Source organism: Phaethon aethereus (assembly GCF_964289735.1).
Source record: "Phaethon aethereus genome assembly, chromosome: 2".
Lineage (NCBI taxonomy): Eukaryota > Metazoa > Chordata > Aves > Phaethontiformes > Phaethontidae > Phaethon > Phaethon aethereus.
In genome coordinates this window covers 135918882-135945438 of record NC_138582.1, presented here as the reverse complement: position 1 = coordinate 135945438, position 26557 = coordinate 135918882, and the positions used below count along the sequence as shown (strand labels likewise).

Below are 26557 nucleotides of genomic sequence, written 5' to 3'. Positions count from 1 at the left end.
CGTTTGTTTCCCTTCTCAGTCCATGTGAGCCTGAGACATCCTGCCACCTCGTAAGGTGGGCCGAGGTCCTTCAGGTGGGAGCGGACAGGGCCTCCACCCGCATGCGGTGACTCTTCGCCCTTGCTCACGCACACAGACGACCAAGACCCCGCCAGCCCCTCGGCCAGGCCACCTTCACCCTCCCCGCAGGCACGGCATGATCTCTAAACACACGCCCAGGCCTGGGGGCTCGAGGCGCGCCCATCACTGACAAGGCTGGGCGCTCCCCGAAGGCATCCCCCGCCCCCAGCCCCCTCGGAGCGCGGCCCCGCCCCGCCAGCAACGGCCTCCGCAGTGCGCACGCGCGCCCCTCCGCCCGCCACGTGACGCGCCCAAGCCCCTCCGCTTCTTTGTTTATCCCGCGTGGGGGCTGCGCGCTGGCTGATGGCGTCAGCGTGTCTCGCTCCGCCCCGCTCCCGCCCGAAGGCAGCTTCCGCCGCGGCGAGCGTCGCTCCGGTGTTGGTAGTGCGGCTGGTGCGGGCCCTGCCTGCGCGCCTCCCGGTGCCGAGCGTCGGGAGCCGGTGATCGTCGCCCGGCAGTTGGCGGGCGTCGCCTCGGCGGCGCATGTGCCCCGGCGGGGGTGGCGGGCCGCCGGTGTCCGCGGCGGTGAGGGCGGGGGAGCATGGCCGCCCCCGGCTCGGAAAAGAGCAGCAAGAAGAAGACGGAGAAGAAGCTCGCCGCCCGCGAGGAGGCGAAGCTGCTGGCGAGCTTCATGGGGGTGATGAACACCATGCGCAAGCAGGTACGGCGCCGGTGGCGGCTTCTCCCCGGCCCGGCGGCGGGGGGGGCTGGGGCCGCCCGGGGGCTCCGTGCCGGGCTGCAGCGGGGGGCCCGGGGCTTGCGGAGTCCACCTGCGGGCGGCCGCTGGTCGCCAGTCTCGCCGCCGTGTAAGGCTCCCGCGGAACCGAGCAGAAGGGCGCTCGCCGGGGCCGCCGCCCGCCGGTGGAGGTTTGCTTGGGGTTTTCCATCTGTTGAGTTTGACCACAGGGAATACTTGTGAGGTCGGCACCGCCGCGGCAAGCCGGGATGCTGCCTGCGTGGGCCTCTCCGGTAGGCCTTGCCCGCTGTGAAAGGTAACTCCCGAAACGCTGCCGTATGCCGACACAACGAACGTTAACAAGTTCACATTTAACTTGCAACGGCTTATTGTTGGTATTGAAGGCAGAAGACACGGTGGATCTGCTTCGTTGTCTAATAATGTCTTGCCTATGGTAGTTCTGTCCTATGGTTGGGATGGAAGTTAAACTGAAGTGATTGATGAGTTTTTCCGGTTGGAGTATTCACACAGTCCTCTTCAAACAGAAATCTGAGGGGAGTAAAAAGATGTTGATGCTGAATTTTAACCAGGAGTTCTTCTGTGAACAAATTGACTGCATAGCCTCGTGAATAGTATCAGTATAGTGAAGCTGCAGCGGGAGGAAGGGGGATGACTGGAACCATGGTTCGGTTGCACAGGTAGCATTTCTTCTTGTGCTCCATACCAAATCTGTCTGGCTGTCTCACTAAGAAACCAGTGGCAGTATAGGGGCCTGGTGGCCTCATCTTTTCAAATTCTGACCTTTCTGGTAGATCAGATTTCTAGATCAATAGTCTAATTATTATTAAAAGGTAACTCTTCTGTTTACCGGTAGAGCAAGAGTGGTAACCAAAATTCTAATTGTACAAGTGGATTTCAGTTGAGCTGTCCAAACCAAAAGAAATGTTGATTTTTTTTACAAAAACTTTTCCCCCTTACAAAGCTCAGACTTCTGGTACAAGAGCAGAAGGATGATCTGTGTAACTCCTTGCATATGAAGAAATCTTTGTCCTCAGAGGAGGAGCTGGCTTGATTATGGTAATATGGTTCATTTAAAAACAATGATGTGGAGCCAGAATTAAAGCTGACTTGGAAGCCAGCTGTTCAAGAACAGTTGGGGACTTTGTACTTGGCACTGTCATGTGTTGTATCTTCTAGGGTTTAGCTGCTTGTCTCCCAGTGTTAGTCTTGCCAAAGGCTCAGTCGATGTTTTAGTGGTGTGTTCATGAGCAGTCTGGGTCCTGGCCTAGCAAGTGATACCAGAGTGTTGATTCTGCTTTTCTCCAGCACTTCAGCGCTATTCTTCTCTCACCAATACACAGTCAGTTGTGTTGTCTGCATAAGCCATTTCATGCAACTAAGTTCCTGTGTATGAAAAACAGAATTGTTTTCAATGCCTTCAGGTAGAATAGTTGAGACTTAAAGTCTGTGATCTACTTTTTCAGTGTAGGCATTTTTTCTGTTCTAATTGGGTAAACATATTCCAAGGTGTAGCTGAGTTCATAACTCAGCTCATCACTGTGTAGCTCATACCTCTGTCCTTGTTGACAAGAGGATGCCAGATGCTGTTATGCTTTGTAAGTAAATAGAGGAAATGTTGCCCTCTCTTAGATATATGTACAGCCCCTAGCACAGGAAAATCACAGTGCTTTACCATGTCACTGCTCTAGTATGTGGCACCATGTTGTTGTTCTAAGTACCTCATCTTTCAGTAAAGTGCCAACTGTAATCTAGTTATGAGTTACTCTAAAAAGGGGGAGAGCAAATTGGGGTTAAGTGCTGTGAAATCTGTATGTACTTCTGATTCAAATTTCAAAATCTGTTATGCCCAGGGAGATGCAACTTTGAATTTTGCCTGCTATCAGTGTTTCCTGGAAACATCTAATCTGACCTCAGATGGTGGCTTTGCATATCCCACCCAGTGCTGACTGCTCCAGAAATTCTTGCATAGTTCATGACACTCATGCTTCTTTTAAAGTTGTTTGTAAGAGGAGGTTAACTATTACTGGAGGAGCAGGTAGAGGTGTGATTATGTAGGATAAAATAAGGAAGTCAGCAGGAGCCAGAGAAAAATGTACGAGTTCAGCTGATTAGTTGTGCTAAATTTTAAGGGGATTTATAGGCAGCTGCTCCTGTATTTTGGTAAGTCAAGGAGTATGCTGTGCTTATAAAACCTAAATATGATAGAGTTTAAAATTCCCTGTGATGGAAATAGCAATATGCATGTGAAGCACTAGCTATTTAAATGCATTAGTTTAATGCTGTAGGAAAATGGGCCGATTGGAAAGTACAGCTAATTTTAAAGAGGTTGCTTTTCATGTGAGCTGGGATCTGGAGGCAGCCTCCTTGGGTATGGGAGTTTAGAGTAAACTATGGACATACCTGCACTTAGTACTGCTAAGATGTTGGAGGCAATTATGTTTAGTGCATGGAGGACTTCTTGCTGATCTCCAGCATGAGATGGCCCATGTCTCTGTGGGTTTTACAGAGCTATTTGACAGCGTGTGCATAAATCCTTTGTTGCAACTTTGCAGCTGAGTGGTCAGCCCCGAGTGAAATAATTGAGAATGACGCTGGGACAGTGTTGCAAGGTGTTGCTGAACCTGTTATTTGGAAGATGAAGTGCCCATCATCATGCAAGCTCATGCTTGGGTGTGTCCTTTGGTTGATGTAATGCCAGTCATCTGTTGCCTCACTGAGGTGACTCAGTGACAGTAATGGGTCCTTTTGGAAAGAAGTACAGAAATCCTCAGAAGAGCATTAGTTGAAATGGAAGAGTCACACCCAGAAACATCCCAGGGAAATAAATGAAAACTATGGTCTCTTTTGGGTGACAAACATTTCTTCCTGCAGACAGAGAGGCCTTACAATATCTGAGGTACTTAAAATGCTGAGCTGAGGCACTAAACGTGTCTTAAAAAATGCAGTGTGGAGTTCAAGCAGTAGTTGCAAGTCTTAGCAAAGCTTGGCCACAGGATTTTATGGTATTTTGTACTGATAGTTTCTGATGCTTGTTTTGAACCAGATATGCTAGGAATTTCAGCTTTAAAGGATTTCCTCTGAAACTTTTCTCAAATGGCCTTTTTTTGTTGTTTCAATCCTAAATGGTTTAAAGCTACAGATGTACAGAAGCAGCTATATGCCACTCCCCACATCTAAGTAAAATATTTTTTAAAAAAAGTATTATTTCTATTTTCTCCAGTGTGTGCTTCTGAGCATCCTTTCCTTCAAGAAACTAAAAAACAGATGTATTTGAAGGGGCTGCATATATGGATTATCAGCCTTGTTATGTGTGCCCTAGATAATATTGTCTGTATGTGGAAAACATTCTCACACTGTTCTAAGAAAGTATATACTTCCCACAGTAGAAATGCTCTTTTCTGCGGTTAGTATTGGGATGGGTGTACGTAGGTTGTTTCTGAAAGTAGTTCCATGAACTTAGAAAATCATTTTTGACTACTACCTTGTTTTTAGGAAGCAGTGCTGCTCAGTGTTTTTCTCTTAATAAAGAGGATGTTATAATTAACTGGTAGTATGGTGTGCATTTATTTTAGTCAATATGTTCTTAGAAAGGACAAATCTCTTCAAATTACATGCTTTTACCCCAGTCCCTTACTCTTCTCTCATGTCTCCTGACAACTTTTGTAAGTACCGTCACTTTCCTTTCTCCATCTAGTGCATGACAGTTCACATGTAGGGGAGGAACAAACTGCTTGCATACAAGTAGCAAACAAATGAGAAATAATTTTTTTTTTTTTTTTTTGTCTGGAAGCTAGTTAGTTGCTCATCAGGGCTGACCAGTCAAACCCTTCCACAGAAGTGGTATTTCTGGGATACATTTTCTTAAAAATCATAGAATCATCATAGAATCTTTGGATTGGAAGGGACCTCTAAAGGTCATCTAGTCCAACCCCCCTGCAGTAAACAGGGACATCTTCAACTCGGTCAGGTTGCTCAGTGCCTCATCCAACCTGACCTTGAATATTTCCCGAGATGGGGTATCTACCATCTGTCCGGGCAACCTGTGCTGGTGTTTCACAACCCTCATTGTGAAGAATGTCATCTTTATATCTAGTCTGAATCTACTCTCTTTTAGTTTAAAACCGTTACCCCTTGTCCTGTTGCAACAGGCCCTGCTAAAAAGTCTGTCCCCACCTTTCTTACAAGCCCCCTGTAAGTACTGGAAGGCTGCAATAAGGTCTCCCCAGCATCTTCTCTTCTCCAGGCTGAGCAACCCCAACTCCCTGCTTTGAACTTGTTATCACTTTCACTCCGGTTGGACAATATGATGGCAGTCTTCAGATAAGAGGTTCCTATGAGGTTTTTTTGAAAATCAACAGCTCAGTAGAGACACGGATGGGTGTAAAGGGTGTTATGTAAGTGCAGACCCTGCTAAATGCTGCACAGCCTACATTATTGGAGGCTGATGTAAGTGCCACAGAAAAAACTTTAATTAAGAGTTCATTTGTGATTCGTGACCATCCTTAAGGTACGAGTTCAGGCGTAAACTGAACTTTGCTAGTTCTCCGGGTTACTGAACTGAACTTTGGCTTTCAGAAAACGTTTTTATTACATAATACTCTTGAGCTGTGTGGACTAAGCAAAGCAATGAATTTCCATAAGCTGTTTTTAAAGGAATATTGTTGAAAGATTTCTGAAAACATTGATATTTGCATTGTTTGTCTGTTTTTTCCTCTGATTTAGAAAACTCTATGTGATGTCATTCTTATGGTTCAAGAAAGGAAGATTCCAGCTCATCGTGTTGTGCTTGCTTCAGCCAGTCATTTTTTTAACTTGATGTTTACTAGTAAGTCTTTTCAAAATTGATTGATTATAAGCTTTTGTGATGATATCCTGACTTGTGGCTGACAAGCTGTTTATTTTATGAAAGTGATTAACTTCAGAGATAAGTATAAGTGAAGAGTTCCCTATTTTGTGTCCTTCTTCCATTCATCTCTGTTTACCCTTCCCCTCAATGTCCCTTTAAGTCTCTTCTGATCAAGTCAAGTGTTACTTCATATGTAAGCTTGCTTATTAATTGGGGTCTGTACACTGTGTTAGAGTTGGTCTCCCTCCCTTCATCTGAAAATGAGGAGTTTTTACTCCCATGACAGAAATTGTCTGCACCACCGCTTCCCACTATTAGGCACATCCACATATAAAATGGGCTTTCAGAAGTGTAAATATTCTTGTGTTTCTGCTATTTTTATGACTATAATTATGTCAGATCTGTCTTTTGTATGCCTTATGCATGAATTGTAAAATTACTGTGCTATAAAACTAAAGTTGAGTAGAAGTAAAATATCTATGGATTCTGATGGTCATCTTGTAACTGTCTGTAGGCAGACTTACACAGTGCTGTGTCTGGATGTGGGGAGCTCGGCGCTGTCTCTGTTGTTACCAGCTTGAATGTGGAAATAGCTTTTGACAGCGCAGTGTGTGCTTCCTGTTTTTGGTCATGCTAACTTGGCAGTCTGCACTACAGTCAACAGCATCTATGACCTTTTCTGTTTAATACAGTGTATCATAATTTACGTAACTGCTGTGTGCACATGTTTGTATTATCTTGTTTGTCCCACTGCCTCCTTTCTTTCCTGACTTGCATTAGTAATATTGGGTAAACAGCAAACAACTGTGTTGCAGATTTTAGCAGGTTCCCACTTTGTATAATCATTTTATTCTCTGCTCTTCGCAAAACATACAATAACTAGCATGGCTTATTGATGTAGTTTGTCTTTTAATCTCTTTGCAGCAAATATGCTTGAATCAAAGTCCTTTGAAGTGGAGCTAAAAGATGCAGAACCTGACATTATTGAACAGCTTGTGGAGTTTGCTTACACTGCAAGGTAGTTTTATTATTTAAAGCTGATGCTTTTTCTAGGAAGCCTGCCAGTTGTAAATGATAAAATCTTAAAATAATGCTTTTATGATTCATCAGTTTTGTTGCCATTATAATTCTTTACTTTGTTTAAAGCCTGATGTGACTAGACCTTCTCTCCTTCTTCCTTTTTTATTTAATCAGTAGGAAGCCCTACTACAGACTAAAGAGAGCTGTAGTTGTCTCCAGAAAGCAATTCAAAGCACTTCAAGGTTTTGACTTCAGCATTGGAGTCAAGTGATATTTCCCATAGTTCTGAAATTCAGGCCATTACTGGTATCAGCAGGGTTTCTCTTTATGGCCATGGTAGCGATAACGCAGAACCATTTCCAGCAGTTGCATCTTCATCTCAGGACAGACAAGGTGGATGACTGTTCTGTTAACAGCATTTCCCTCCTGTCTCAGGTTGTCCACATGTTTGGTTTTTTGGGGGGTTTTGTTGTTTGGTTTTTTTTAAGCGGATGACTAGGATTTTAAACAATACTACTTAATCAGCTCTCATGACTGATGGATGGCAGGTCTTTCGTCTTTGTACTAATGGGATTAACTCTCCTTAGGAAGGCTTTCCCCTTTCTTTGAGAGGGATCTTGCTGGATACTTCATCAGTGGTGGGACACAGTGTCAGCACCCCAGACATATGGTTGCCTCCGCTGGTGTCTGTGGACACTGTACCTTCTCTTGAAGTACTGCCAGACTGATAGCACTGCTTGCACACTCTGGCAAATCAGCCAGAGCAGTCTTGAGAATGAGTTTAGAAAAGTTTTGTTGATGCCTGTTTGGGAGTAGGAGACTGTCAGAAAAAAAGGTTCTGTTCATTTTCTGTCATGTGAAAGTAGCTAATAACACAAGTCAGAGCCATAGAATGGTACTGCAGAGGGCCTTTGTTAATGGCTTATTCTTCAGAATCCAGGACTGTTTATACTCTTTGCCCTTCCTCAGTAAAGTAGAGCAAATGAAAGCAATTTGGAAAGATGAAAGGAGGTTGTGTTTTCACAATCTTTCACTTCTATCTGTGAAAGATTCTTGGGCAAATAGTAGGGAAATAATTTTGCCATTTATATGAATTGGTGTAAATTACTTTGTTTTACTAAAAAAAAGAAGGCAGGTAGTTTTAGAGATGCTCATTTTATACTTTGTTTTGCAGAATTTCAGTTAACAGCAATAATGTCCAGTCTCTACTAGATGCAGCAAACCAATACCAAATTGAACCGGTGAAAAAAATGTGTGTGGACTTTTTGAAAGAACAAGTTGATGCTTCTAATTGTCTTGGTAAGAGAAATGCAGACTTAAATTTACTGTTTATTTTTAACTTTGTTCCTGAAAAATAGATAGTATTGTCTAAAAGACAGTAATTTTTGGCTAAATCCAGGCACATAAAAATAATCTTGCTCTGAATCTGAACTGTTGTCCCTGGCTGTAGACAATAATCTGGCAGTTGTCATCTTCAGTATCAGGGTCCACTGACTGTGCTAGGTCTCATCCCAGCTTGGCAGCACCCTGGAGCTTCTTGTTAGAGAACCTCAGCTGTTTAGTAAGATGGAGCTTTTGGTTGTTGTTACTGTACTTGGAGACAGAATTTGACAGAGTTGTAATTTCTACAAAACTAGCATATCTTGTAAAAGTATGAACAGGGTAAGTTTAGCTTGCTTCTGTTTTTAGTTGGTCTTCATTTTGACTGAAATCCATGAATGTCATCTGGGCAGGTTTGATATTTAATGTGTTCTGTAATGTGTAGCCCTGATGTGAACTCAGAGTTACAGAAAAGGTAAACAACAAGTAGAATTACATACTTTTTCATGCTTAAGTTTTGGTGCACTTTATTTAATCAGAGATTAAAGATAAACTTGTTTATAGGGTATCTTACTGACATTTGTCATATAATTCTCCTAGTAACATCTCAGTCCTCAGTCATGTTATAGATGCTTATAATATCAATAGAAATATTTTTCAGAGTATCTGAATTATAATGATTCAGCTGACACTTTGGTGGAGTATAGCTGTGGCTCTGAAACAACTGCTGGAAGAAAGACATTACGTTCTAAGGAAAATGCCACTTATGTTTGCTTTAAGGCATATTCTTTCCTCTGGTTTTTGTTAACTAGAAAATTAATTATAGTCTCTAAAATTTGCTTTGTTGCTAAGTTATAGCAAAAAGGGGAATAAAGATTAAATTAATTTTCCCTCAAAGCATTGTTTACAAGTTGAAATGTGTTCTGTGCAGACTCATAGGCAAGTCCATAGTTCATTTAAAAAAAAAAAGTATTTGAACGGAACCATGGCTTATTTTGAATCTCTTAAAATTTTATCAAGAGGTCATACATGTGGATTTTATCTTTCTAGTTTGCATTTTACTACTTAGAGCAGCTCAGGCTAGTTGCAGTCCATGGGTTGGTGAGTTGCTTCTACCCTACTTGCCATGTCCTCCATAGAAGGAGGAGGAAGACTAGCATGATGAGCAACAGTTGCTGCTGAAAAACCCTGTGCTTACCTCGTTTCTAATGGGAAGGTTGGAAACAGTGCTTCTCAGTAGCAGTTGCTATTTAGACCTTATGCCACCTTCTGCCCTTGCAGCAGCATTGACTTGACTCTTTTGTGTTGGTCTGCAGCTGACTGTGCTACTTGTATAGAAAAGTCCCAGTTCACTGTGACTCTTGAAGGAAATTGGGCTTGGCTTGGTGACTGCTGCTGTACAAGCAGGTCGGCAAGGTCATAAAACCTGGATCCAGTTTCTCAAGCTGTTCTGGTTAGACTTTGTTATTGTGATATGGCTCAGACCTGGTTAAGGTACTGTTACCTGCTTTGTAGTGGGAGAAAAAAACACTGAGGAAATAGTGCTGGAGAGAGAGTTAATACAGCAAATGCTGCAGGTCTGACTCTCCAGTTAGTTCTGTAGGGATAGGGATTAGAAGCTTGTGGTTATCTTAGTTTGTCCTGAGTTGCAGATGAGCATGTGTCTTAAAGAAAAAGAAAAAAAAAAAGCATGGTAATATATATTAAACTTCGGTTGCAAGTATCACTGAAATTATGGTAATGTTATTCTATTCTAATACATTAAAGACAATTGCAGTTCAGATTTGGAGTTTGGAAAGGTTTTTTCTTAATTTTCCCTTCGTAGGTATAAGTGTGTTAGCAGAATGCCTAGACTGTCCAGAACTGAAAGCCACTGCAGATGACTTTATCCATCAGCATTTCACTGAAGTTTACAAGACAGATGAGTTTCTTCAGCTTGATGTTAAGCGTGTGACACATCTCTTGAACCAAGATACATTGACAGTGAGAGCAGAAGACCAGGTGAGATCCCCGTTTTACACCAGCTGAGAGCATTGATCTTCGCTATCTTTTTTTTCAATCAAGAACTGGTTTAAAGTCTCTCACTTCTCATGTTCCTACAGTAGATGATGCACGTAGTGCTAGCTAAATTGTAGAGTAGAAGGTGCATCCTAGCTTGGTCAAAACCAAACATCAATGAATATCCACATTTCAAGTGTGGTTATTATGTATGTTGTTTCAGCAAACTAGAAAGAAGAGTCATAAAGGGAGTAAACAAAACAGTTTCCTTTATCAAGATAGCTATAGGGCTTCTGATTCCATAGTACATGAGCTGAATTAAGTTTGTTACGTTATAGCAGTTGTTCCCAGATTGGGGTTCATGTGCTATTGGTGAAAGCAAACTACTTTGAAGTGGTAAGCAAACTGCACCTTAATGGCTGCATGTCTCTACCTGTGTGGTCTCAGCCTGTTTCAGAGAGCAGTTGCTTCTGGTGGAAACTTAGGTGTACACAAATTAAGCTTGGGGAACTGAGGGACTTTGAAGCAAGATGAACAAAACACTGGAAGCTAGATGCATTGACAGTGATTGATTGATTGATGGAAAGCTTTTATTTAGGGAGTGGATACAAAAAATTCTAGGTGGCTGAAAGAAGCCTGGAGTTTCACTCAATTTAATTTCTACCACAAGTTACAACTTTTCTTTCACAGTTGTCCCATTTGGAAAGCTTGGTTCAGCTTATAGCACACCCCTGAATGCTTGTTTGCCGGCTTGTTCTTTCTGCTGCAGGAGAACAGGAAGAGTATAGGTGTGTCTGCACTAAAGAGGTCATTGCAGGATGGTTGTAGCCGCTAGGTACTCCTTGTAGCTTCTTGGTCAAATCTGCTGAAATCGTACTGAAACGTTGCCTTTCTAGCCATGCTGTTCTGATGCTTGAACTGGGTAATTTAAGTTCGGGTACATCATTATGAGTTGATTCGTACTGTGTGCAACAGAGGGATCTCATAGTCAAGATTGTATCCACTTAGAAATGGATGTTTTCCTGACTGAAGTTTAGCTTTCACATTTCTTCATTTCTTCAATGTATCTGTTGCAGTAAAAAGCTTCAATGAAAATAAGAATTACTAGGAGTGGGGGATAGTATCAGGTGACTAGAATATGATAGTTGGTTAGCTTTAAGTATAAATGAGTTAATGTCACAGTTAAACATTCTTGCCACATGCTGGGAAAAGTTCAGGTCAGAGGGTAACGTTCTCAAAGCTGGAAGTGTTGTTTAGCTCGGAGCCAAAATGACACTTTGGAATTTACATTCTTGAAGTTCCATTGGTAAGGTAGGATGGCATGCTTTAACTTGGCAGCATGGCGTCACTAAAATTCCTTTAGGAAAGTGGTAGTGTGCAGTATGAAGCCACAGAAGTTTGACAGTGATACTAAAGGAATCTTATTTCTCAGGAGTACTGCTAGAAAGTTGACTTTACACCATTACAAAAGTTAGAGTGTAAAGCATATTTACATGTAGCAAAAAAGGGAGGTAGCATAATTACTAGCTGTCCTATTTTTGCTGTATTCAAGTAGTGTTTCTGTTGATGAAGGCATACAATGTTCCTGTCCCAATCATTCTGTTGAATTTCCTTAGCTGATGGAATTGGCCCTTAAATATTTTTATTTCTTTAGTCTCTCTTGCTCCCTGGTCACTTTGCAGGACTATATCGCTGAGGGGTTTTAGCAGTCCTTCTGAATAACTCTAATTCTGCCATTAAGTGTCTTTCTACATTATATCTCAGTCACTCGCTGCAGATCACTGTGATCAGTTTTCAGCTACAGGAGTAGGTATTGATTGTGCTACCACTTGTAATGGAGTTGGTGCTGACTCTGAAGCGGCAGCGTAGTAGATAAGCTTGCTTTGTCTGAGAGTAGCATTGAAGTATCTTAGTACATAAGTAATACTGGATTTTCATTTCATTCCTTCCTGACCCAGAGGACAATCATAAATAGAGCAGATTTCTTGCTTACCTTCCCTGTTCTGTCTTCCCTGCCCCCTAAGAAAACCTGTTCTCTCTCTCTGTAAAGAGGAGATAGAAAGGACGCTCCTTGGTAAATTTACAGCAGTCTGCAGCTAAAAACTTTAAATGGTCCCTTAAGGCACAACAACAGCAATATATTTGGATCCCCAACACTGATTCGGTAACAGAAGTGGTTTCATCTCAGGGGACTATGTCAAGTAGAAGCTATTTCAGCATGTCTGGTGACATATTACTGAGTCGTGACATGGAACTCAAAGCATGTTAGGCTTAATCCAGTACAGGAGTTACCCACATAAATGTGAATTGCAGATTCATGTTTCCGATTTGGAGGGGAAAAAAAGAAGCTAAATAGCAGTAGTAGTGGGGGTTTTTTTAAGTTTATATATTGGTTTTATTCTGTGATTGTGCATTTGTTTTACTTCATGTCTGAGCATTGGTTTTTTTGAGGTTTGGTTTTGGGCTGTTTTTTGGAAGGTGTTGATAGATTCCCACACAATAAAATGTTAGTACAAGTTAACCTCCAACAGGCAGGAGAATCAATTTGGAGCATTAAGGTTTCGTTATTTCTCTTACTGTTTGGTAATCTACCTTATCCTTTTCTTCTCTCTTGTTTAAGGTTTATGATGCAGCGGTCAGATGGCTGAAGTATGATGAGCCAAATCGCCAGCCGTACATGGTTGATATTCTTGCTAAAGTCCGGTTTCCTCTTATATCAAAGAACTTCTTAAGTAAAACAGTTCAGGCTGAACCACTTATTCAGGATAACCCAGAATGCCTTAAAATGGTGATCAGTAAGTTGACCTCTAGCTGAAATCTTTAATGTTCTGTGTAATTAAAAAAAAAAAAATGCTGTGGAATTTTTGAAAATTGTTTGCTTTAAAATGCTTTAACAACAGTTTCACATTAAACTAATCTGACTGTGTTCCCTCTAGGATGCTGCGTTTAGTTGAAGTTGGATTAGCAGTTTATCACGTAAATAAAACCCAGTTTATGTAACAGACTGTGACTTTCATTTCTTTCTCCTAACAAATGACATGAACTCCATGACGAGAAATGGAATGGAGATTTTTGTCAATGAGTCGTTAGGGTAGTTGGAAGTGTTAATGTGCCTTTGGGACAGGCTAGTAACCTCAATATTGTTCATGTTTGTATGTAAATTAATAAAAAATATTTTATGACAAAATTTGAATATTATAAAGCCTTGCTAAGCAAATTAGAATGTTTAAGCATATGCTGTACTATTTTCATCTCTAATATATACTGTTGAGCCTACAGACAGTTGCATTCTCAAGGCACAAATGAGATAGGGAACAAGCTTCCCTTTTTGTTTTTAGACACCATTAGAGAAATTTTATCATGTAAGAAAGAAAAGCCTAGATGTTGATAAATATTCTGGAAAAAAAATTTAATTTTGATAGCAGTTAACTAGTTGACTTAATTTTAGTGTAGATCTAAAAAATGGTATGCAACTGTTTTCCTTCAGTCAATGAGCAAGATTCAAATTAGCCTATATATTGGTAAGTATTTGCTGACCATTGACATCTCAGTCATACTTCTCATGTGACATGGAGTTGTGTGCATTGTTTAAGAAATAAGGATTTTTTGTTTGTCTGGTTTTAGTGGATTGCAATGTCGCTAATACTTTTGCATTCTTTGGACTGTTTCTTAGGAGAATGCTTATTTTCTTATACCAATTGTAACTAATGTTTAGCATTGTCATATTAATAACAAGAGTGAGGGGTTTTCATGAGGTACAGTGTGCTAGAGATGCCTTCCTTATTAATCAGAAATTGGGGGGGTGAGGAGGCAGGCATGGCTGACTCCTTACTGTGTTCAAGTCCCTTCTTTTAACATTAGTATTGTCCTCTTTAAGCTCCCAGTTTTGCCATTCCTTTTCTTTGGGTTTGCTTCCTCTTGCCTGTTTCAATGCAGCAAACTTAGTTGCTTGTTAATATTGGCTAAATGAGCCGATTGATAAATTGATACGTAACATGAGTCCATATCCATGTCCTGTTTTCACATGGAGCAGGCAGTTTGAAATAGGGTGCAAATCTGAGTGTATGCTCCCATCGTCATGTTCTGCTGTGCATTCTTCCCTTTTAAATCAAAGCTGTATAGATGTAATGTAGAAACTTGGTTTCCTCCTTTCCCCTCCCTTCCCCCTCCTCCCCATCCCTGCCTCTGAAACGTCCATTTCCATATATGAGCTACCCGGGATCTGCAAATGGTTATTGTCTTCCTTCCAGGTGGGATGCGATACCATCTACTTTCCCCAGAAGACAGGGAAGAGTTAGTGGAAGGTACACGGCCAAGAAGAAAAAAACATGATTATCGCATTGCTTTGTTTGGAGGCTCACAGCCCCAGTCCTGCAGATATTTTAATCCAAAGGTAATCGTTACCTCAGAATGCATTAAGATTCACTGTTTGTAATCTTACATGTTTTATTTGCTGCTAATATTAACTAAGACATAATGATCTACAAAACGGTGTTAGGAAGGATGTATTCCCTGCCTCTTGGGTGTGCAGTTGTAAGAGTATGGTTAACTAGGTATTTTTCAAATCTGTGCACCTAGATGTAATATTTCATTTTTAATAGAATGATTATGTGTTTGTTTACTGGTAATATTAGATACGGAGTTCTAATAAATCCATCTGAGTTGAGAATTGATTCGTATGTGCACCCCACAGCCAGATGTAAATAAAAGGTCACTGAAACATCAAACAATCGGTTAGGAATACATGACAGTCTGTATGCATGTGCATGCATGCGTTCAGAAAGTAACTTAAAGCAATTTTTTTAGCCCAGGTTAAATTATTGGCTCGTATGTTAGTGTAGAACCCAGTTTTAGAGTGCAGGGCGGTTTTTCAGTGCATTTGTTATAAATATGCAACCACTTCTAAATCCCAATGGTTCATAATGTTATTCTTAAGAGTATGTAAGGAGAAGAATTGAGAGCCACGTATTCTGTAAGTGGAAAAGAGCGAGTTTCTACAACAAAAAAACTTAGACCCAATTTAGAGCAAACAAGCAGGCTTTGCCTGAAATTTGTTTCCATGTTTCCTGAATAAAATCAAGCCACAGGAATGGTGTAAGTTTCAGCTATGCAGACTAGGTGGTCTAGAAATGTGATCTGCATGCAAAAGGATTACCCATACTCTTTTACCAGGCAAGCACATGCAGTAATACAGAAGAAAGTTCCTACATAAACATCAGGGCGCTCTAAATTACGAGATAACATACATGTAATACTTGGTTGCAGAAATTCTGGTTGTTCTAGCTCGGCGTATTAAATACCTGTTATAATTTCAAACAGTTTTGTGTGTTATCTGTGAGAACTTTATAGACAGTGTGAGCTCTGTCAAATCTAATTCAGAATGAATGAGCCCTTGGGATGTGTTTTGAACTCATCATTCGCGTTCCCTTATGTAAGATAAAATTGAAGCCTCTTTCTTTGAGCACTGCTCAAGTCTGGAATAACCTACCAGCTTTGCTGACTTAGTTTGAAACATTTAATACATATTTCTATTTGGAATTCCAAATTCCTAAATAATGACAACCTTTTTCCTTCATACACATACTCAAGTAAGAAAGCAGTACTCCACCTGGGAGCAAGGAGGTGAAGGGAACAGAGCAGGTAATTTTTTCCTTTCCAAGGTCTGAATTAGGGAAGCTTTTGATGAGGGCATTCATCCTTTTCAAACGGTTACTTGGTTTTGGCATTTGCCCGATTATGCTCTGACCTTTTTTTTTTTATTAGAAGGAAATTAGATCAAAGTTTCTTTCTCTAATCTCCAGTTACTTATGTTGGAACAAAGCTAATTTTAGGCAGGATGGAAAGAGACTTTGAGACTTACTGTCCCAGTCATTAATTGACAATGGTATTATCAGCATAGCATGCATGTGGTCTTTTTACCAACCTCATAGGTTAAATTCCATAATTGCCTAATTTCAGTGGTGGTCAGAACTCAAAAGATGGAGGCTGTTGCTTCATCACTCTCTATAAACTAATGTACTGCCCCTGCCCCCCCCCCCCCCAAGTTGTCACCATGTATTTTTTTGAAAACCTAATCTTGTTTTAAAAATAATAATCTCAGTGCATGCTGAGTGGGAGTGACAGGCAAAGACTTACAACTAATAGGAAAATTATGTATATAGTTAGGTGATATTCAGTCAGACCTAAACTATATTACAGAGAAATATGTTTTGTGGACAAAAAGTCATAACTATATTAATCTACATCAAGCATAGGATAAAATAGCTCTTTTTTTTTCATAGGCTATGTGCCCAGGTATAACACAAAGAAAGAATTGAGTTTGGAAGAAATTTTTCAGAACTGCCTCTTGATCAAGCTTTATGGCCTTGCATGTGCATTAATGGCGGGGTGAGGGGCAGGGACAGGGAAGGAGAAGGAAAAAAAGTGGGTAATTGGAGATCTTGATTCTAACAAGCATGTCTTCCTTGAATGTTTTCCTAGTGCTTATATGCTTTCTTGTGTTATTTCTAGCTAGCCTGTCATGTCTGTTGACTAGCTTTTACTTACTTCATTTCCAAATCTAAGCTATTTAAAGGTCCTTTTCTGCTTGAGTATCTGAGTTTGATCTTTAATTAACTGTGACAGTAGCTTCTTAAATGCAACAAACCAAGGATCCAGAATCCCTGTTGAATTAGCATCGTGTGTATGCAAAATAAGTGTAGGATGTAAGGCTCCAATGCTGCAAAGACTATGTCATGTTTAATTCACTTTAATCTCATGAAAAGATGATGGGAGAGAATGAAGATTGTATATACTTTTGCAAGGTTAGGACCTGGGAAAGGATCGAAATTTTGTTTTTGTCTGTTGAACTGATTGAATAGTAACATAGTCCTTCACTTTTGATTTTAATTAAATTCAGTAATTTAATTAAAATCTTATGTCAGCTAAAGAAACAGTTCAAAAAGGAGGTTACGTTTCTCCTGAAAATATTTTCTCAGTTGAGTGGTAAAAATTTCAATAATTCTAACGCCATAAAACTAGTGCAAAAAAATCTAATTTTCACTGATTGCTTTGCATGAAAAATTAGTCTCTAATGTTGATTTTTCACTTCCTTGTTGTCAAAAAGGGTTCTCTAAATAAGAATGGATTGGATACTGTGTGTTATTTGTTGAGACTGTTAACAGTATTACTTTAAGTCTATATTTGTTGTCTTTGTTGTGCTGTAACTGTATTTCTATTGATGCATGTACTTCAAGAGAGCAAAATGATGCAACAGGACAGATTCAGATGGGCATAAAACTTGTGGAGCAATCTGGCACTATTTTGAGTAGAGATGTCAGAATACTACTGGAAATCCTGTATGTCCTATTAATGGTGGTGGAAAGCATTTTCTTGTTGAATTTTCCACAGAATGTTTAAAAAAAAAAAGCTTCCCCCCCCAAGTTGAGAGTAAAATACTTTTTGTTTTGTTTTAGGAATTCTTGATAAAAATTTATACATGACTTTATGGGATTTTGAGGCAGCAATATTCTTATTCTTTTGAAATTGCTGTCTCTAGTGACCAGAAATGGATGGAAGTTTTAACAGTGAAAAATCCATCAATGGCAAGTAAAAAGTAACATATGTCTGGCATCACTATTTCTTGATGATTAAGGGAACCAGCATACCTTTTATGAGGAGATAAAGCTGTCATCAATAAGCTATTAAGGAGGTTGTCCACATTAGGCATGTCTGCTGTTTTTCCTGACACACTTGGAAGAGGAGTTATCAACTGAAGATGAGGGAAAAGCCTTAAAGAAAAGGAGGTACTTGGTACATGACCCATAATTACATGTGCCATTCTTGTCATAGGGTCTTGTGGCTGCTAGGAGTTCAGATTTAATAAGTGATTAAATAAATTCACAAAAGAGAAAAAGGCCTTTCAAAAACTATTAAATACAAAGATACAGTTTCTGCATCTGGTGTCCTGCGTAACAATTTGTTGAAAACAAAGATCAGTACGGAAATTGTCACTGTATACTTATGTTGTTCGTTCTTTCCTTACTCAGCCCCACAAAAATGAGGCTTGCCACTGCCCAAGACTGTGCGGGTCTTAACTGTGGCATAAAGCAACTCTTCTGTGTAGTTCTTAAATATGTAAAATGCTTAAATTGAAATCAGTTCTGTGTGGTGCAGACTAACACTGAGGAGTGTTACAAGAGGACCTAAATTGTCTCCTGTTGAAAGAGGAGGACATTGCTGAGTATGCTCAGGTTATGGGAGAACCTATGGCTTTTCATTTGATAAAGGTGTAGATGAAATGGTAGCTATGAACTGAAGCCATAAAAGTGGGTCAGATCACAGCCCTTGATAGCAGTAAAGGAAGACAACAGGATTTTTTGTCAAAGTGCCAGAAATTTGAGCTAGAAAATATGTTGATCTTACACAATGCACTAAGACATTTTCTTAAGATTTATGCAGCTATTTATTTTGCCATGCTGTAGTATGGCTTTCCTTTCTAGGATGCCCCAGGACCTGTTTCTCACCATAAAGGGCCACATGCACCTGCCAGCTCTTCTTGATATGGGGGATGCTACAAGAAAAGATTGTAAGATGTTTTGGACTATAACATGCTCTGCCTCTCTTTCTTTGAACCCCCATGTAGGAGTCGCTGTTCTTCCTCATTGACCAAGGTGTTTGAAGTATGTCCTTGCTAAGAAAATGTAATGATGTAACGTCTTGTGTGAACCATTACAATGAAGGTCATTCAGCAGGTTTAGCTAGACCACCCTGAGGTGACACAGATAACAGTTAAGGTCCCATACTTTCCTGTTCAAGTATAGGATACAAGCTATGCTCATGAAATATGTGAGATGCTATTACTCAAGAAGTGTTTCTTGTGCTGTATGCTATCCTGGTCTGCTGTCAGTTGCTGAGTTTGGTGTTCTTAAGGCTTTGGGTACCATTACTGCCCATATTTGATACTCACTGGTTTTGCCAATCCATGCAAAATCAGTTTCTAGGCAACATGACTGCCAGTATTTGTGATGGAGCATTACCCTATTTCTCATGCTATCAACTGTGGATAGCTATAGATCATTTGTGTTTTGTAAATTCTGTAAATAAGCTTCTAGTTGTCATGGTAATAAAGTCTATCAGAGCTTTTTAACTGAGTTGCTTGTCAATTTGGATATTATCTTCTCTTTTTTTCCATCGCCTTTGGTACATTCTGGTTTTTGTTTTTTTAGAAAGAATCTGTTACTATATGTGAGATGTCTTTTTCCATTCCTATAAAAGAAAATGCAATCCTGCTTTATTGATCACATGCGTTGTTTCTGACATGATAGCAGCAGGAGGTCCATTCTGTTGGAAAAATAATCTGTTTTTCAGAGAAGCTGTACTGGGTGCATACAGGGAATGAGGAAATAGAAATTGATAAAGTCATGGTTCATTGCAGCTAACTATGTCTGTGTCTAAGAGAATTTTTCAAGAGTACGCCTGAGGAGTATTCTTCAATAAACAGTGTTCATGTTTGTTTTGAAAAGGAGCTTTAAAACTGACCGTATCTAAATCTCTATGAAAAGATCTGTTTGAAAAACACTCGCTGTGCAGGTAAGTGTTATAATCTATTAGACATTACCTGTTCTTTGTAATGCAGGATTACAGCTGGACAGACATCCGATGTCCCTTTGAAAAGCGCAGGGATGCAGCTTGTGTCTTCTGGGACAACGTAGTTTATATTTTGGGTGGTTCCCAGCTCTTCCCTATAAAGCGAATGGACTGCTACAATGTGGTGAAGGATAGCTGGTATTCCAAGCTAGGACCTCCAACACCTCGAGATAGCCTTGCAGCCTGTGCTGCTGAGGGCAAAATTTATACATCTGGTGGTTCAGAAGTGGGTAAGACACTAAAAATCTTTAAAACAAACAAACAAAAAAAAGCACAAACAAAGATACCTGGAAATTTTTCTGGTTTTTGCATGACTGTTGAAAAGAAACTGCACGTTGCCATGTTAGCCTAATGAGTTTATTTTCCCATATTTAGGATCTTATCTTCCCCACAATCCAACAATCTATTTCTGTTGCATTTTTTAAATGGTTTCACTGATTGAAATGATTAATGTTTATATTAACTAGAGCACAAAGTACACTAACTCTTAAGACTTGGGAGTCACACTCTGCTCTTAGCTTATTTCTGTAAATTCACAGAACTCTGTGTGGTTCAAAATTTTCTGCGATGTTTGGCTGGAATAGCTGCATTTTCACAGTGGCATTCCTTGTATATGTTGGGCCTAATGAGGGCTTTTTAGGAGGGGCAGGAAAGGGTGAAAAAAACCCTTTTGAAACTGCTGCTTTTTGTGATGAAATTATACCTGGCCCTGTAAAGGAATTTGTTCAGGTTTTCTGTCAAATGATAATTTGTTACTCTGTTGGCTTGCTTTAGTAAATGGAGAAATAATTTTTTTTACTATGATGAGTAGTAAGATCTGAAGAAAGTATTAAGACCATTGGCTGTTTTTTTTCTCCCCAAGAAACCTAGTAGATGACTTATGCTATGTGTTATAGCAACATTTTAAAATTTATTTTTTCTAAATCAAATACATCGTCAGCAAACCAAAAGTTGGAATGTAGGTGTGGTATATCCATAAAAATACCAAGCTTAAAAAAAGCTGTGTTCTGTGAAAAAAGAAAAAATGGATGGAAGTGGGGGGAACAAACCCTAGAGCCAGGGAGAAGTTCTTGAGTTCTCCCTTGCTGCAGAGGGAGGTGAGCAGAGAAAACAAGGTCATAACTGGTCCTTAACACTGAGAAGTCAGTTAATGGGAAGTTGTGACGTTAAGCAGTGTTATCTGACTTTAAGGTTTGAGGCAGATTAGACAGTTCCTAGCTGCCACCTAGTGTGGTAAATGTGAAATAGCACCTTTCCCACTACTTGAAATGGGCTTAACTAAGGCTGCATTGGGAAACTTGGAACACTACAAAATCTCATAAATCTTCCTATTTTCCCATGTGTCGGTTCATGAGGGAGTATGATACAAACTTTGATTGTATACTTTTTTCTAATACATTGTTATTAGTTAATACAACTCTAATGGAAATTTTAATTTGAAGTTTTCTTTTAAATCTACCCTCACATTACTGCACAGTTTCACTTTGCTTTCCATAAATATTATTCAAGACAGAATAGTAAAAGCTAAAAATTAATAATGATTTTACCTGTACTTTTTTCTTATTTGGAATCCAGTGAACACTGCTTATTTAGAAAAGTCTGTCCTGAATCTAGTATTTTCTAATTTGGAGCAGGCAATTATGTGAAACCATTAATTGGAGAAAATGCTGCAGTGTGTTTACCTGTAAAGAAATCTAAAAATTGCATGCTTTTTGCATGGATTGAAGAGTTTGGAAAACAAATTACTGTGCCAGTACATTACAGAAAACAGGGCTTGTTTCCCCTTTTTGAATTGATGGGAGTACTGTTTTATTTGCAATAGCTAGCAGAGTTTGAAAGCTAAACATACTAAATTCTTCCACTGTATTTAGGTGCAGGAAAAATACTTAACATTATACTGACAGCATACTGAAAATGGAGGCTTTCCCCTTTTAAAAACATTAAAGACAGTTCTGCTGTATTTCCCATGGATGAGAATTTCTACAACTGCAAAGCAGTAAGGATGTGTATTTACATCAAGGAAAAAAAAAAGTCATGCTCTGTACAGTTCTTTGTTATATTGAGAATTACATGGTAGGAGTAAACAAATACACAGTTTATAAAAGTCTACTCCTGTATTTTGGGTCTGGAAATGTAGCACTGTTTTGAGGGTTCAAATCCCAGCTGGTAGTGAGTGGTGCTAGTGTGACATGATTTTTAGAAGTAGAAAGCCAAAGAAAAAGAGGCACCAAGAAAAGGCACCTTTAACTGTTCTAGGTGAATACATCTATTGGAACAAAGGGGAGAAGGATCCTGGTTCTTTTCTGAGAAAGTTTTATCCAGCCTTCTCTGCTTTGGCTATGGTTCAGCTAGTTACCTGAGCACAAATCTTTAAGCTCCCATCTATCTTCATTAGAAAAATTGCTTTTGATTTCAGTAATGGTTTTATGGGCCCTTGAAGGAGGAGTACACAGACCTTGCACTTCCAGAAAATAAATATCTGCCAGTCCCCAGGAAGAAAGTAAAATGGTGAGGGGTAGTTATGTTGTGGTTGCTGTAGAATGCAGAAGTGTGTTATAACATAATCAAGCTACCTAATTCTAAAGGCAAAAAGTATTCTGGGACCTGGGCAAGTCACATTGCTTAGAAAAAAAAGACTCATGTGAATCTGTACTAAGTTTACAAAGCTGGATTCATCTTCACATCTGAAAGGGAAATATATTTCCAAGTAGTGACAGTAGCATGAGAAGACCATATGATCAGTAACTTATATACATTTCCGTTCAGTGTTTATGCCCCCCCCTCCAAGTATTGTCATAACTTGTTTTTGTTTTCAAACACAAATAGTGAGTTTTATGAACTTGTATATTTTGGAACAAAAGAGTCAAAAGAATTCCAAGTATGTGCTTTCCGAATAGTCCCAAGTTTCAAGTTGGTTAGTTCTGCTTTTGGAGGTGGGAAAGCAGCTTTCCCTTTTCAACTAACAAATAAAGCATCAACTTGATAATTACTGTTAGACTCGTCTCTTGAAAGACAACCATAAAAATTAATGCCACTTTGGTGGGTTTCTATTTTTTTAAGGAAATTCTGCACTGTATTTATTTGAATGCTATGACACGAGAACAGAAAGCTGGCACACAAAGCCCAGCATGCTGACTCAGCGATGCAGCCATGGAATGGTAGAAGCAAATGGTCTCATTTATGTGTGTGGAGGAAGCTTGGGAAACAATGTTTCTGGAAGAGTCCTAAATTCCTGTGAAGTTTATGATCCAGCTACTGAAACGTAAGTATTGTGTAAATTCTGGTTATTTTCGGTGACTTGTGTCTTTGCTTGCTCTGTAAATAAGTATAGATGAACAGGAAGAATTGTATGTGGTAAGGAATTTTCCCAAGTTAAACAGTAATCAATCAGTTATTTGTAGTTTTACTTAAAAGGCAGTTTTTCTTAAGCAGCTTTCTTCTGTATTTCATTTTCCTAATGCTAGGTTTTATTTATGAGTCTTATACTTATCTTCTAGGAGCTAAATAGTGAGTTTTCCTGTTTTGCTTGGTTTTCTTTTTCCTCAGGTGGACTGAGCTGTGTCCAATGATTGAAGCCAGGAAGAATCATGGGCTGGTGTTTGTAAAGGACAAAATATTTGCTGTGGGTGGACAAAATGGCTTAGGTACTTTAATTCTGCTAATTTTCTAGCTGGTCACACAGGGTTTTATGGAGGCCTTTTTTCTTTTGCAAATTCATTCTACTCTGTTCAGCTGAAAAACCTTGAGCAGTACCATAAAACATGTCCTGTTGTTGTCACATCATTGTTGCCTGCCACCTTTCACCTCCCTACTTCACTGTATCTTAATTTTCAAACTCTTTTACTAATGACAGTACTGTCAAGTTTAGATACACAGTCATACTGTAGCCCAGTTCTGCAGTAGTTAAAATGGCTAAACAAGATTTTTTTTTTTTAGTTTTTCATTCTATATTTTGAGAGATTTTATCATTCTTTTTAGAAAGGTAAAGCTGTAGCCGTTATTTTGAAATCTTCAGTCCAAAGACTTAAAGCTAGTCAGCTATTTTAAAGTGGTGAAAAAGTGAGAACTTTGCCCTACTTTTGAAATATGACTTACTGTCATGGGCACGTCATTTTATGATCTGCCTATCTCCTTGTCTTTAAGCTAGAGTAATAATAGTTTATTTCCCAGGAGAATTCAACTTTAATTTCACAGGGTTTCTGAGGTGCTCTTCAAAATGGAAAATTCTCCACTATGAGATTTATTAATCACTATTTATGGTAATTAGAATATTTGATTTCAGATTAGTATTATTTTAGAATATAGCTTGTATTTTAATTATCTACTAAAGCTATTCCAGCATGATTGATTCCTAATGCAAAAATACTACTACATGCATTATTTTATGCACAAACATTTTATCAACCGGTTATAGCCAGAGCTGGCACTTTGCAAAATTTTAATGTGTTCACTTGAATGCTCATTTTGGAAGTGTGTAGTATTGAACCAATAAGTTAAAGTATTATTTTGCTGTTCATATTCTATAGCTTGAATGATTAATTGTTATTATTGTAATACAGTGGGGAAGAGTTATGCCTGGGTTGACATATTCATACCTCTTAATGTTATATAGAGGTTTCTTAATCTCTCAGATCTAGTAATTCAGGACTGGAAGTGAAAACTCCGTGACTCATATTGCTGTTGTTAAATAGGGATAACAGTGTGTTTGTAGATATTGTAAAGTGTGATTGCTGGCCCGTTTCCTAAAGAAGCAAATCTTACTACAGAAAAGTAGATTTTGTGACTAAATTTGATTCCCCTTTTTGAAGGGACTCAGGCTTTTAAACTTTCATAATTTTAATATCATAATGGAGAGACATCCTCTATCAGTAACTGACCAATTTAAGTAAAGGTACTGGTGATACTTCTAGAGTAAAATTACATCACTGTAGAGTAAAATTGCATCACTGTAAGGAAGTTGCAGGTGGATTGCTAAGCTTTAGTCACTAGCCACAAATCTCTTTTAGTTCTTCATGAAGTAACATGTTAGAATCTTTAGAGAGCATACGATGTGAAATTTGTTATAACATGTCTCACTTTCAGTTGCTTTTTTACTCTCCTGTTTCTGTATTTATAAAAGGGTATACCACTAGTTTAGAAACCTGTGGCCTTTTTCAGAGTTTTTTTTTTTTTACTCTAGGATTTATGTTGTAAGCTAAACCTTGAAAATAAAGACTAAGTTGAATGAAACATTTGTATGCTCTAGTTCAGTCCTTACAGTATAATGTAATAAGCAGTTATCTATCTCATTGCTTTGTAGGTGGCCTTGATAATGTAGAATATTACGATATCAAGATGAATGAATGGAAGATGGTGTCTCCAATGCCATGGAAAGGTGTAACAGTGAAGTGTGCTGCTGTGGGATCTATAGTCTATGTCCTGGCTGGTTTTCAGGGTGTTGGTCGATTAGGGCACATTCTTGAATACAATACTGAAACAGACAAGTGGATAGCCAACTCCAAAGTCCGTGCTTTCCCAGTGACAAGTTGTTTAATTTGTGTTGTAGACACTTGTGGGGCAAATGAAGAAACTTTAGAGACCTGAAGACCTGTAGGAGATGCTGAGACATTCTTCAAGGACTTGGGGAAATACGGCTATTGGTGCTTTGCTTCCATGTTTTACTGAATCTTGTTAAACTGAGTAATAGGAAAAACTGAGATGCAGTCTTTCAATTTGTATATACAGCATATTGTATAACATGGATTTTGTCATGCCCATTTTCTTGTCTGTTTTAAGAGATGGGAATGTATTTTGAGAATCCACTGACCTAGCTGAGATCACATGCCATCTTCCTTTAAAAGGATTCTGTGTGTGGCCTTGTCAAAAATAGACTCAATACAACTATTTAGAAGAATTCAAAGCATTTGATGAAGATAAGATTTCTGATGATTTCACTCAGATAAGATTTTACTCAGTAAATTGGCCCTTTACTGAGCTCAGTTGCAGATATTCTTCATTTAATAAAGGTGAGTAAATGCAGCTTGGGTCATGAGAAATATGAGTAAAAATTTTTTTCATACCTACCTGCAGAAATCTTACTAGGATGCAATGAAGATTTTCCTCAGGAAAGACCAAGGGCAGCAGTATAATAAAGATTCCCATGGTGAATGGGCATAGGTTATACAGCTCCCTAGATTATGGAAGCTGCCCTCTTCCCGTGACTTTCTTCCATCATTTGCATGACTGCATATCAATTTTTAAAGCTAGACGGGCCATATATATAGATTAGAGAAACACTTGGCTAATGAAATCTTTGGCATTTTGGGGAGCTCTTGCAGAAAGACTTTTTTATTACACTGAGGTAGGGGGATGGTGAGGGAGGTCCACAATAATTGTGCACTACAATTAGCAAGTTGGAAACTTGGGATTAATTTTCAATATATCTTCCCAGGCATCAGACTATACATACTGTGGATGCCAAACCGTTAGCAAAGATGGGAATAGCAATGGGAAAACAAAATCAATACAACAAATGTATTGATTTTCTTCTTGAAAATGACTGTTTTAAAAATGGCATGAACCAAGTCATTAAAGATACTTTATAGAAGTCTTCTAAAGTTGCACATGGTTATTAATCACTGGTTTATAAGCATGTAGTTCTGTAAATGTTTCCAGCCAATGTGATAGTAAATTTCTTCCAGCATAGAAGTTCAGCTTGTCAACCTATTGGTGTCAATACTGTGTACATCTTCCAACTTCTGGAAAACTATACAAACGATGTATGTACATCTGTCCTGCTCTCCATGCTAGCTTATTAATAATCTTCATCCTGATTTTGTCACCTCTCTCTAACTTGCTAATTTTTTCAGATCTGTTTCTATGAGACTATCGAGTTGACTTAAAGTTGGTGCTTGCCTACCTGTACCTTGTGCATCACTGGTGGTGTGGAT

At 39.2% G+C, this 26557-nt stretch overlaps 1 protein-coding gene across 2 annotated transcripts; it reads left to right on the top strand.

Moving 5' to 3' along the window:
* Nucleotides 1-661: 661 nt before the first annotated feature.
* KLHL7 (kelch like family member 7) lies at nucleotides 662-25211 on the top strand (the record flags this gene model as incomplete). Of its 2 annotated transcripts, none has more annotated exons than XM_082015221.1 (11): nucleotides 662-781; nucleotides 5540-5642; nucleotides 6588-6681; nucleotides 7858-7982; nucleotides 9829-10004; nucleotides 12622-12796; nucleotides 14252-14394; nucleotides 19618-19858; nucleotides 22689-22890; nucleotides 23175-23272; nucleotides 24928-25211. In XM_082015221.1, the coding sequence occupies 11 exons, from the start codon at nucleotides 662-664 to the stop codon at nucleotides 25209-25211; spliced, it is 1761 nt and encodes a 586-aa protein (XP_081871347.1). The 2 variants fall into 2 exon arrangements, with proteins under 2 accessions (XP_081871347.1, XP_081871346.1); XM_082015220.1 differs by having other exon boundaries at nucleotides 662-814.
* Between the last annotated feature and the right edge of the window lie 1346 nt (nucleotides 25212-26557).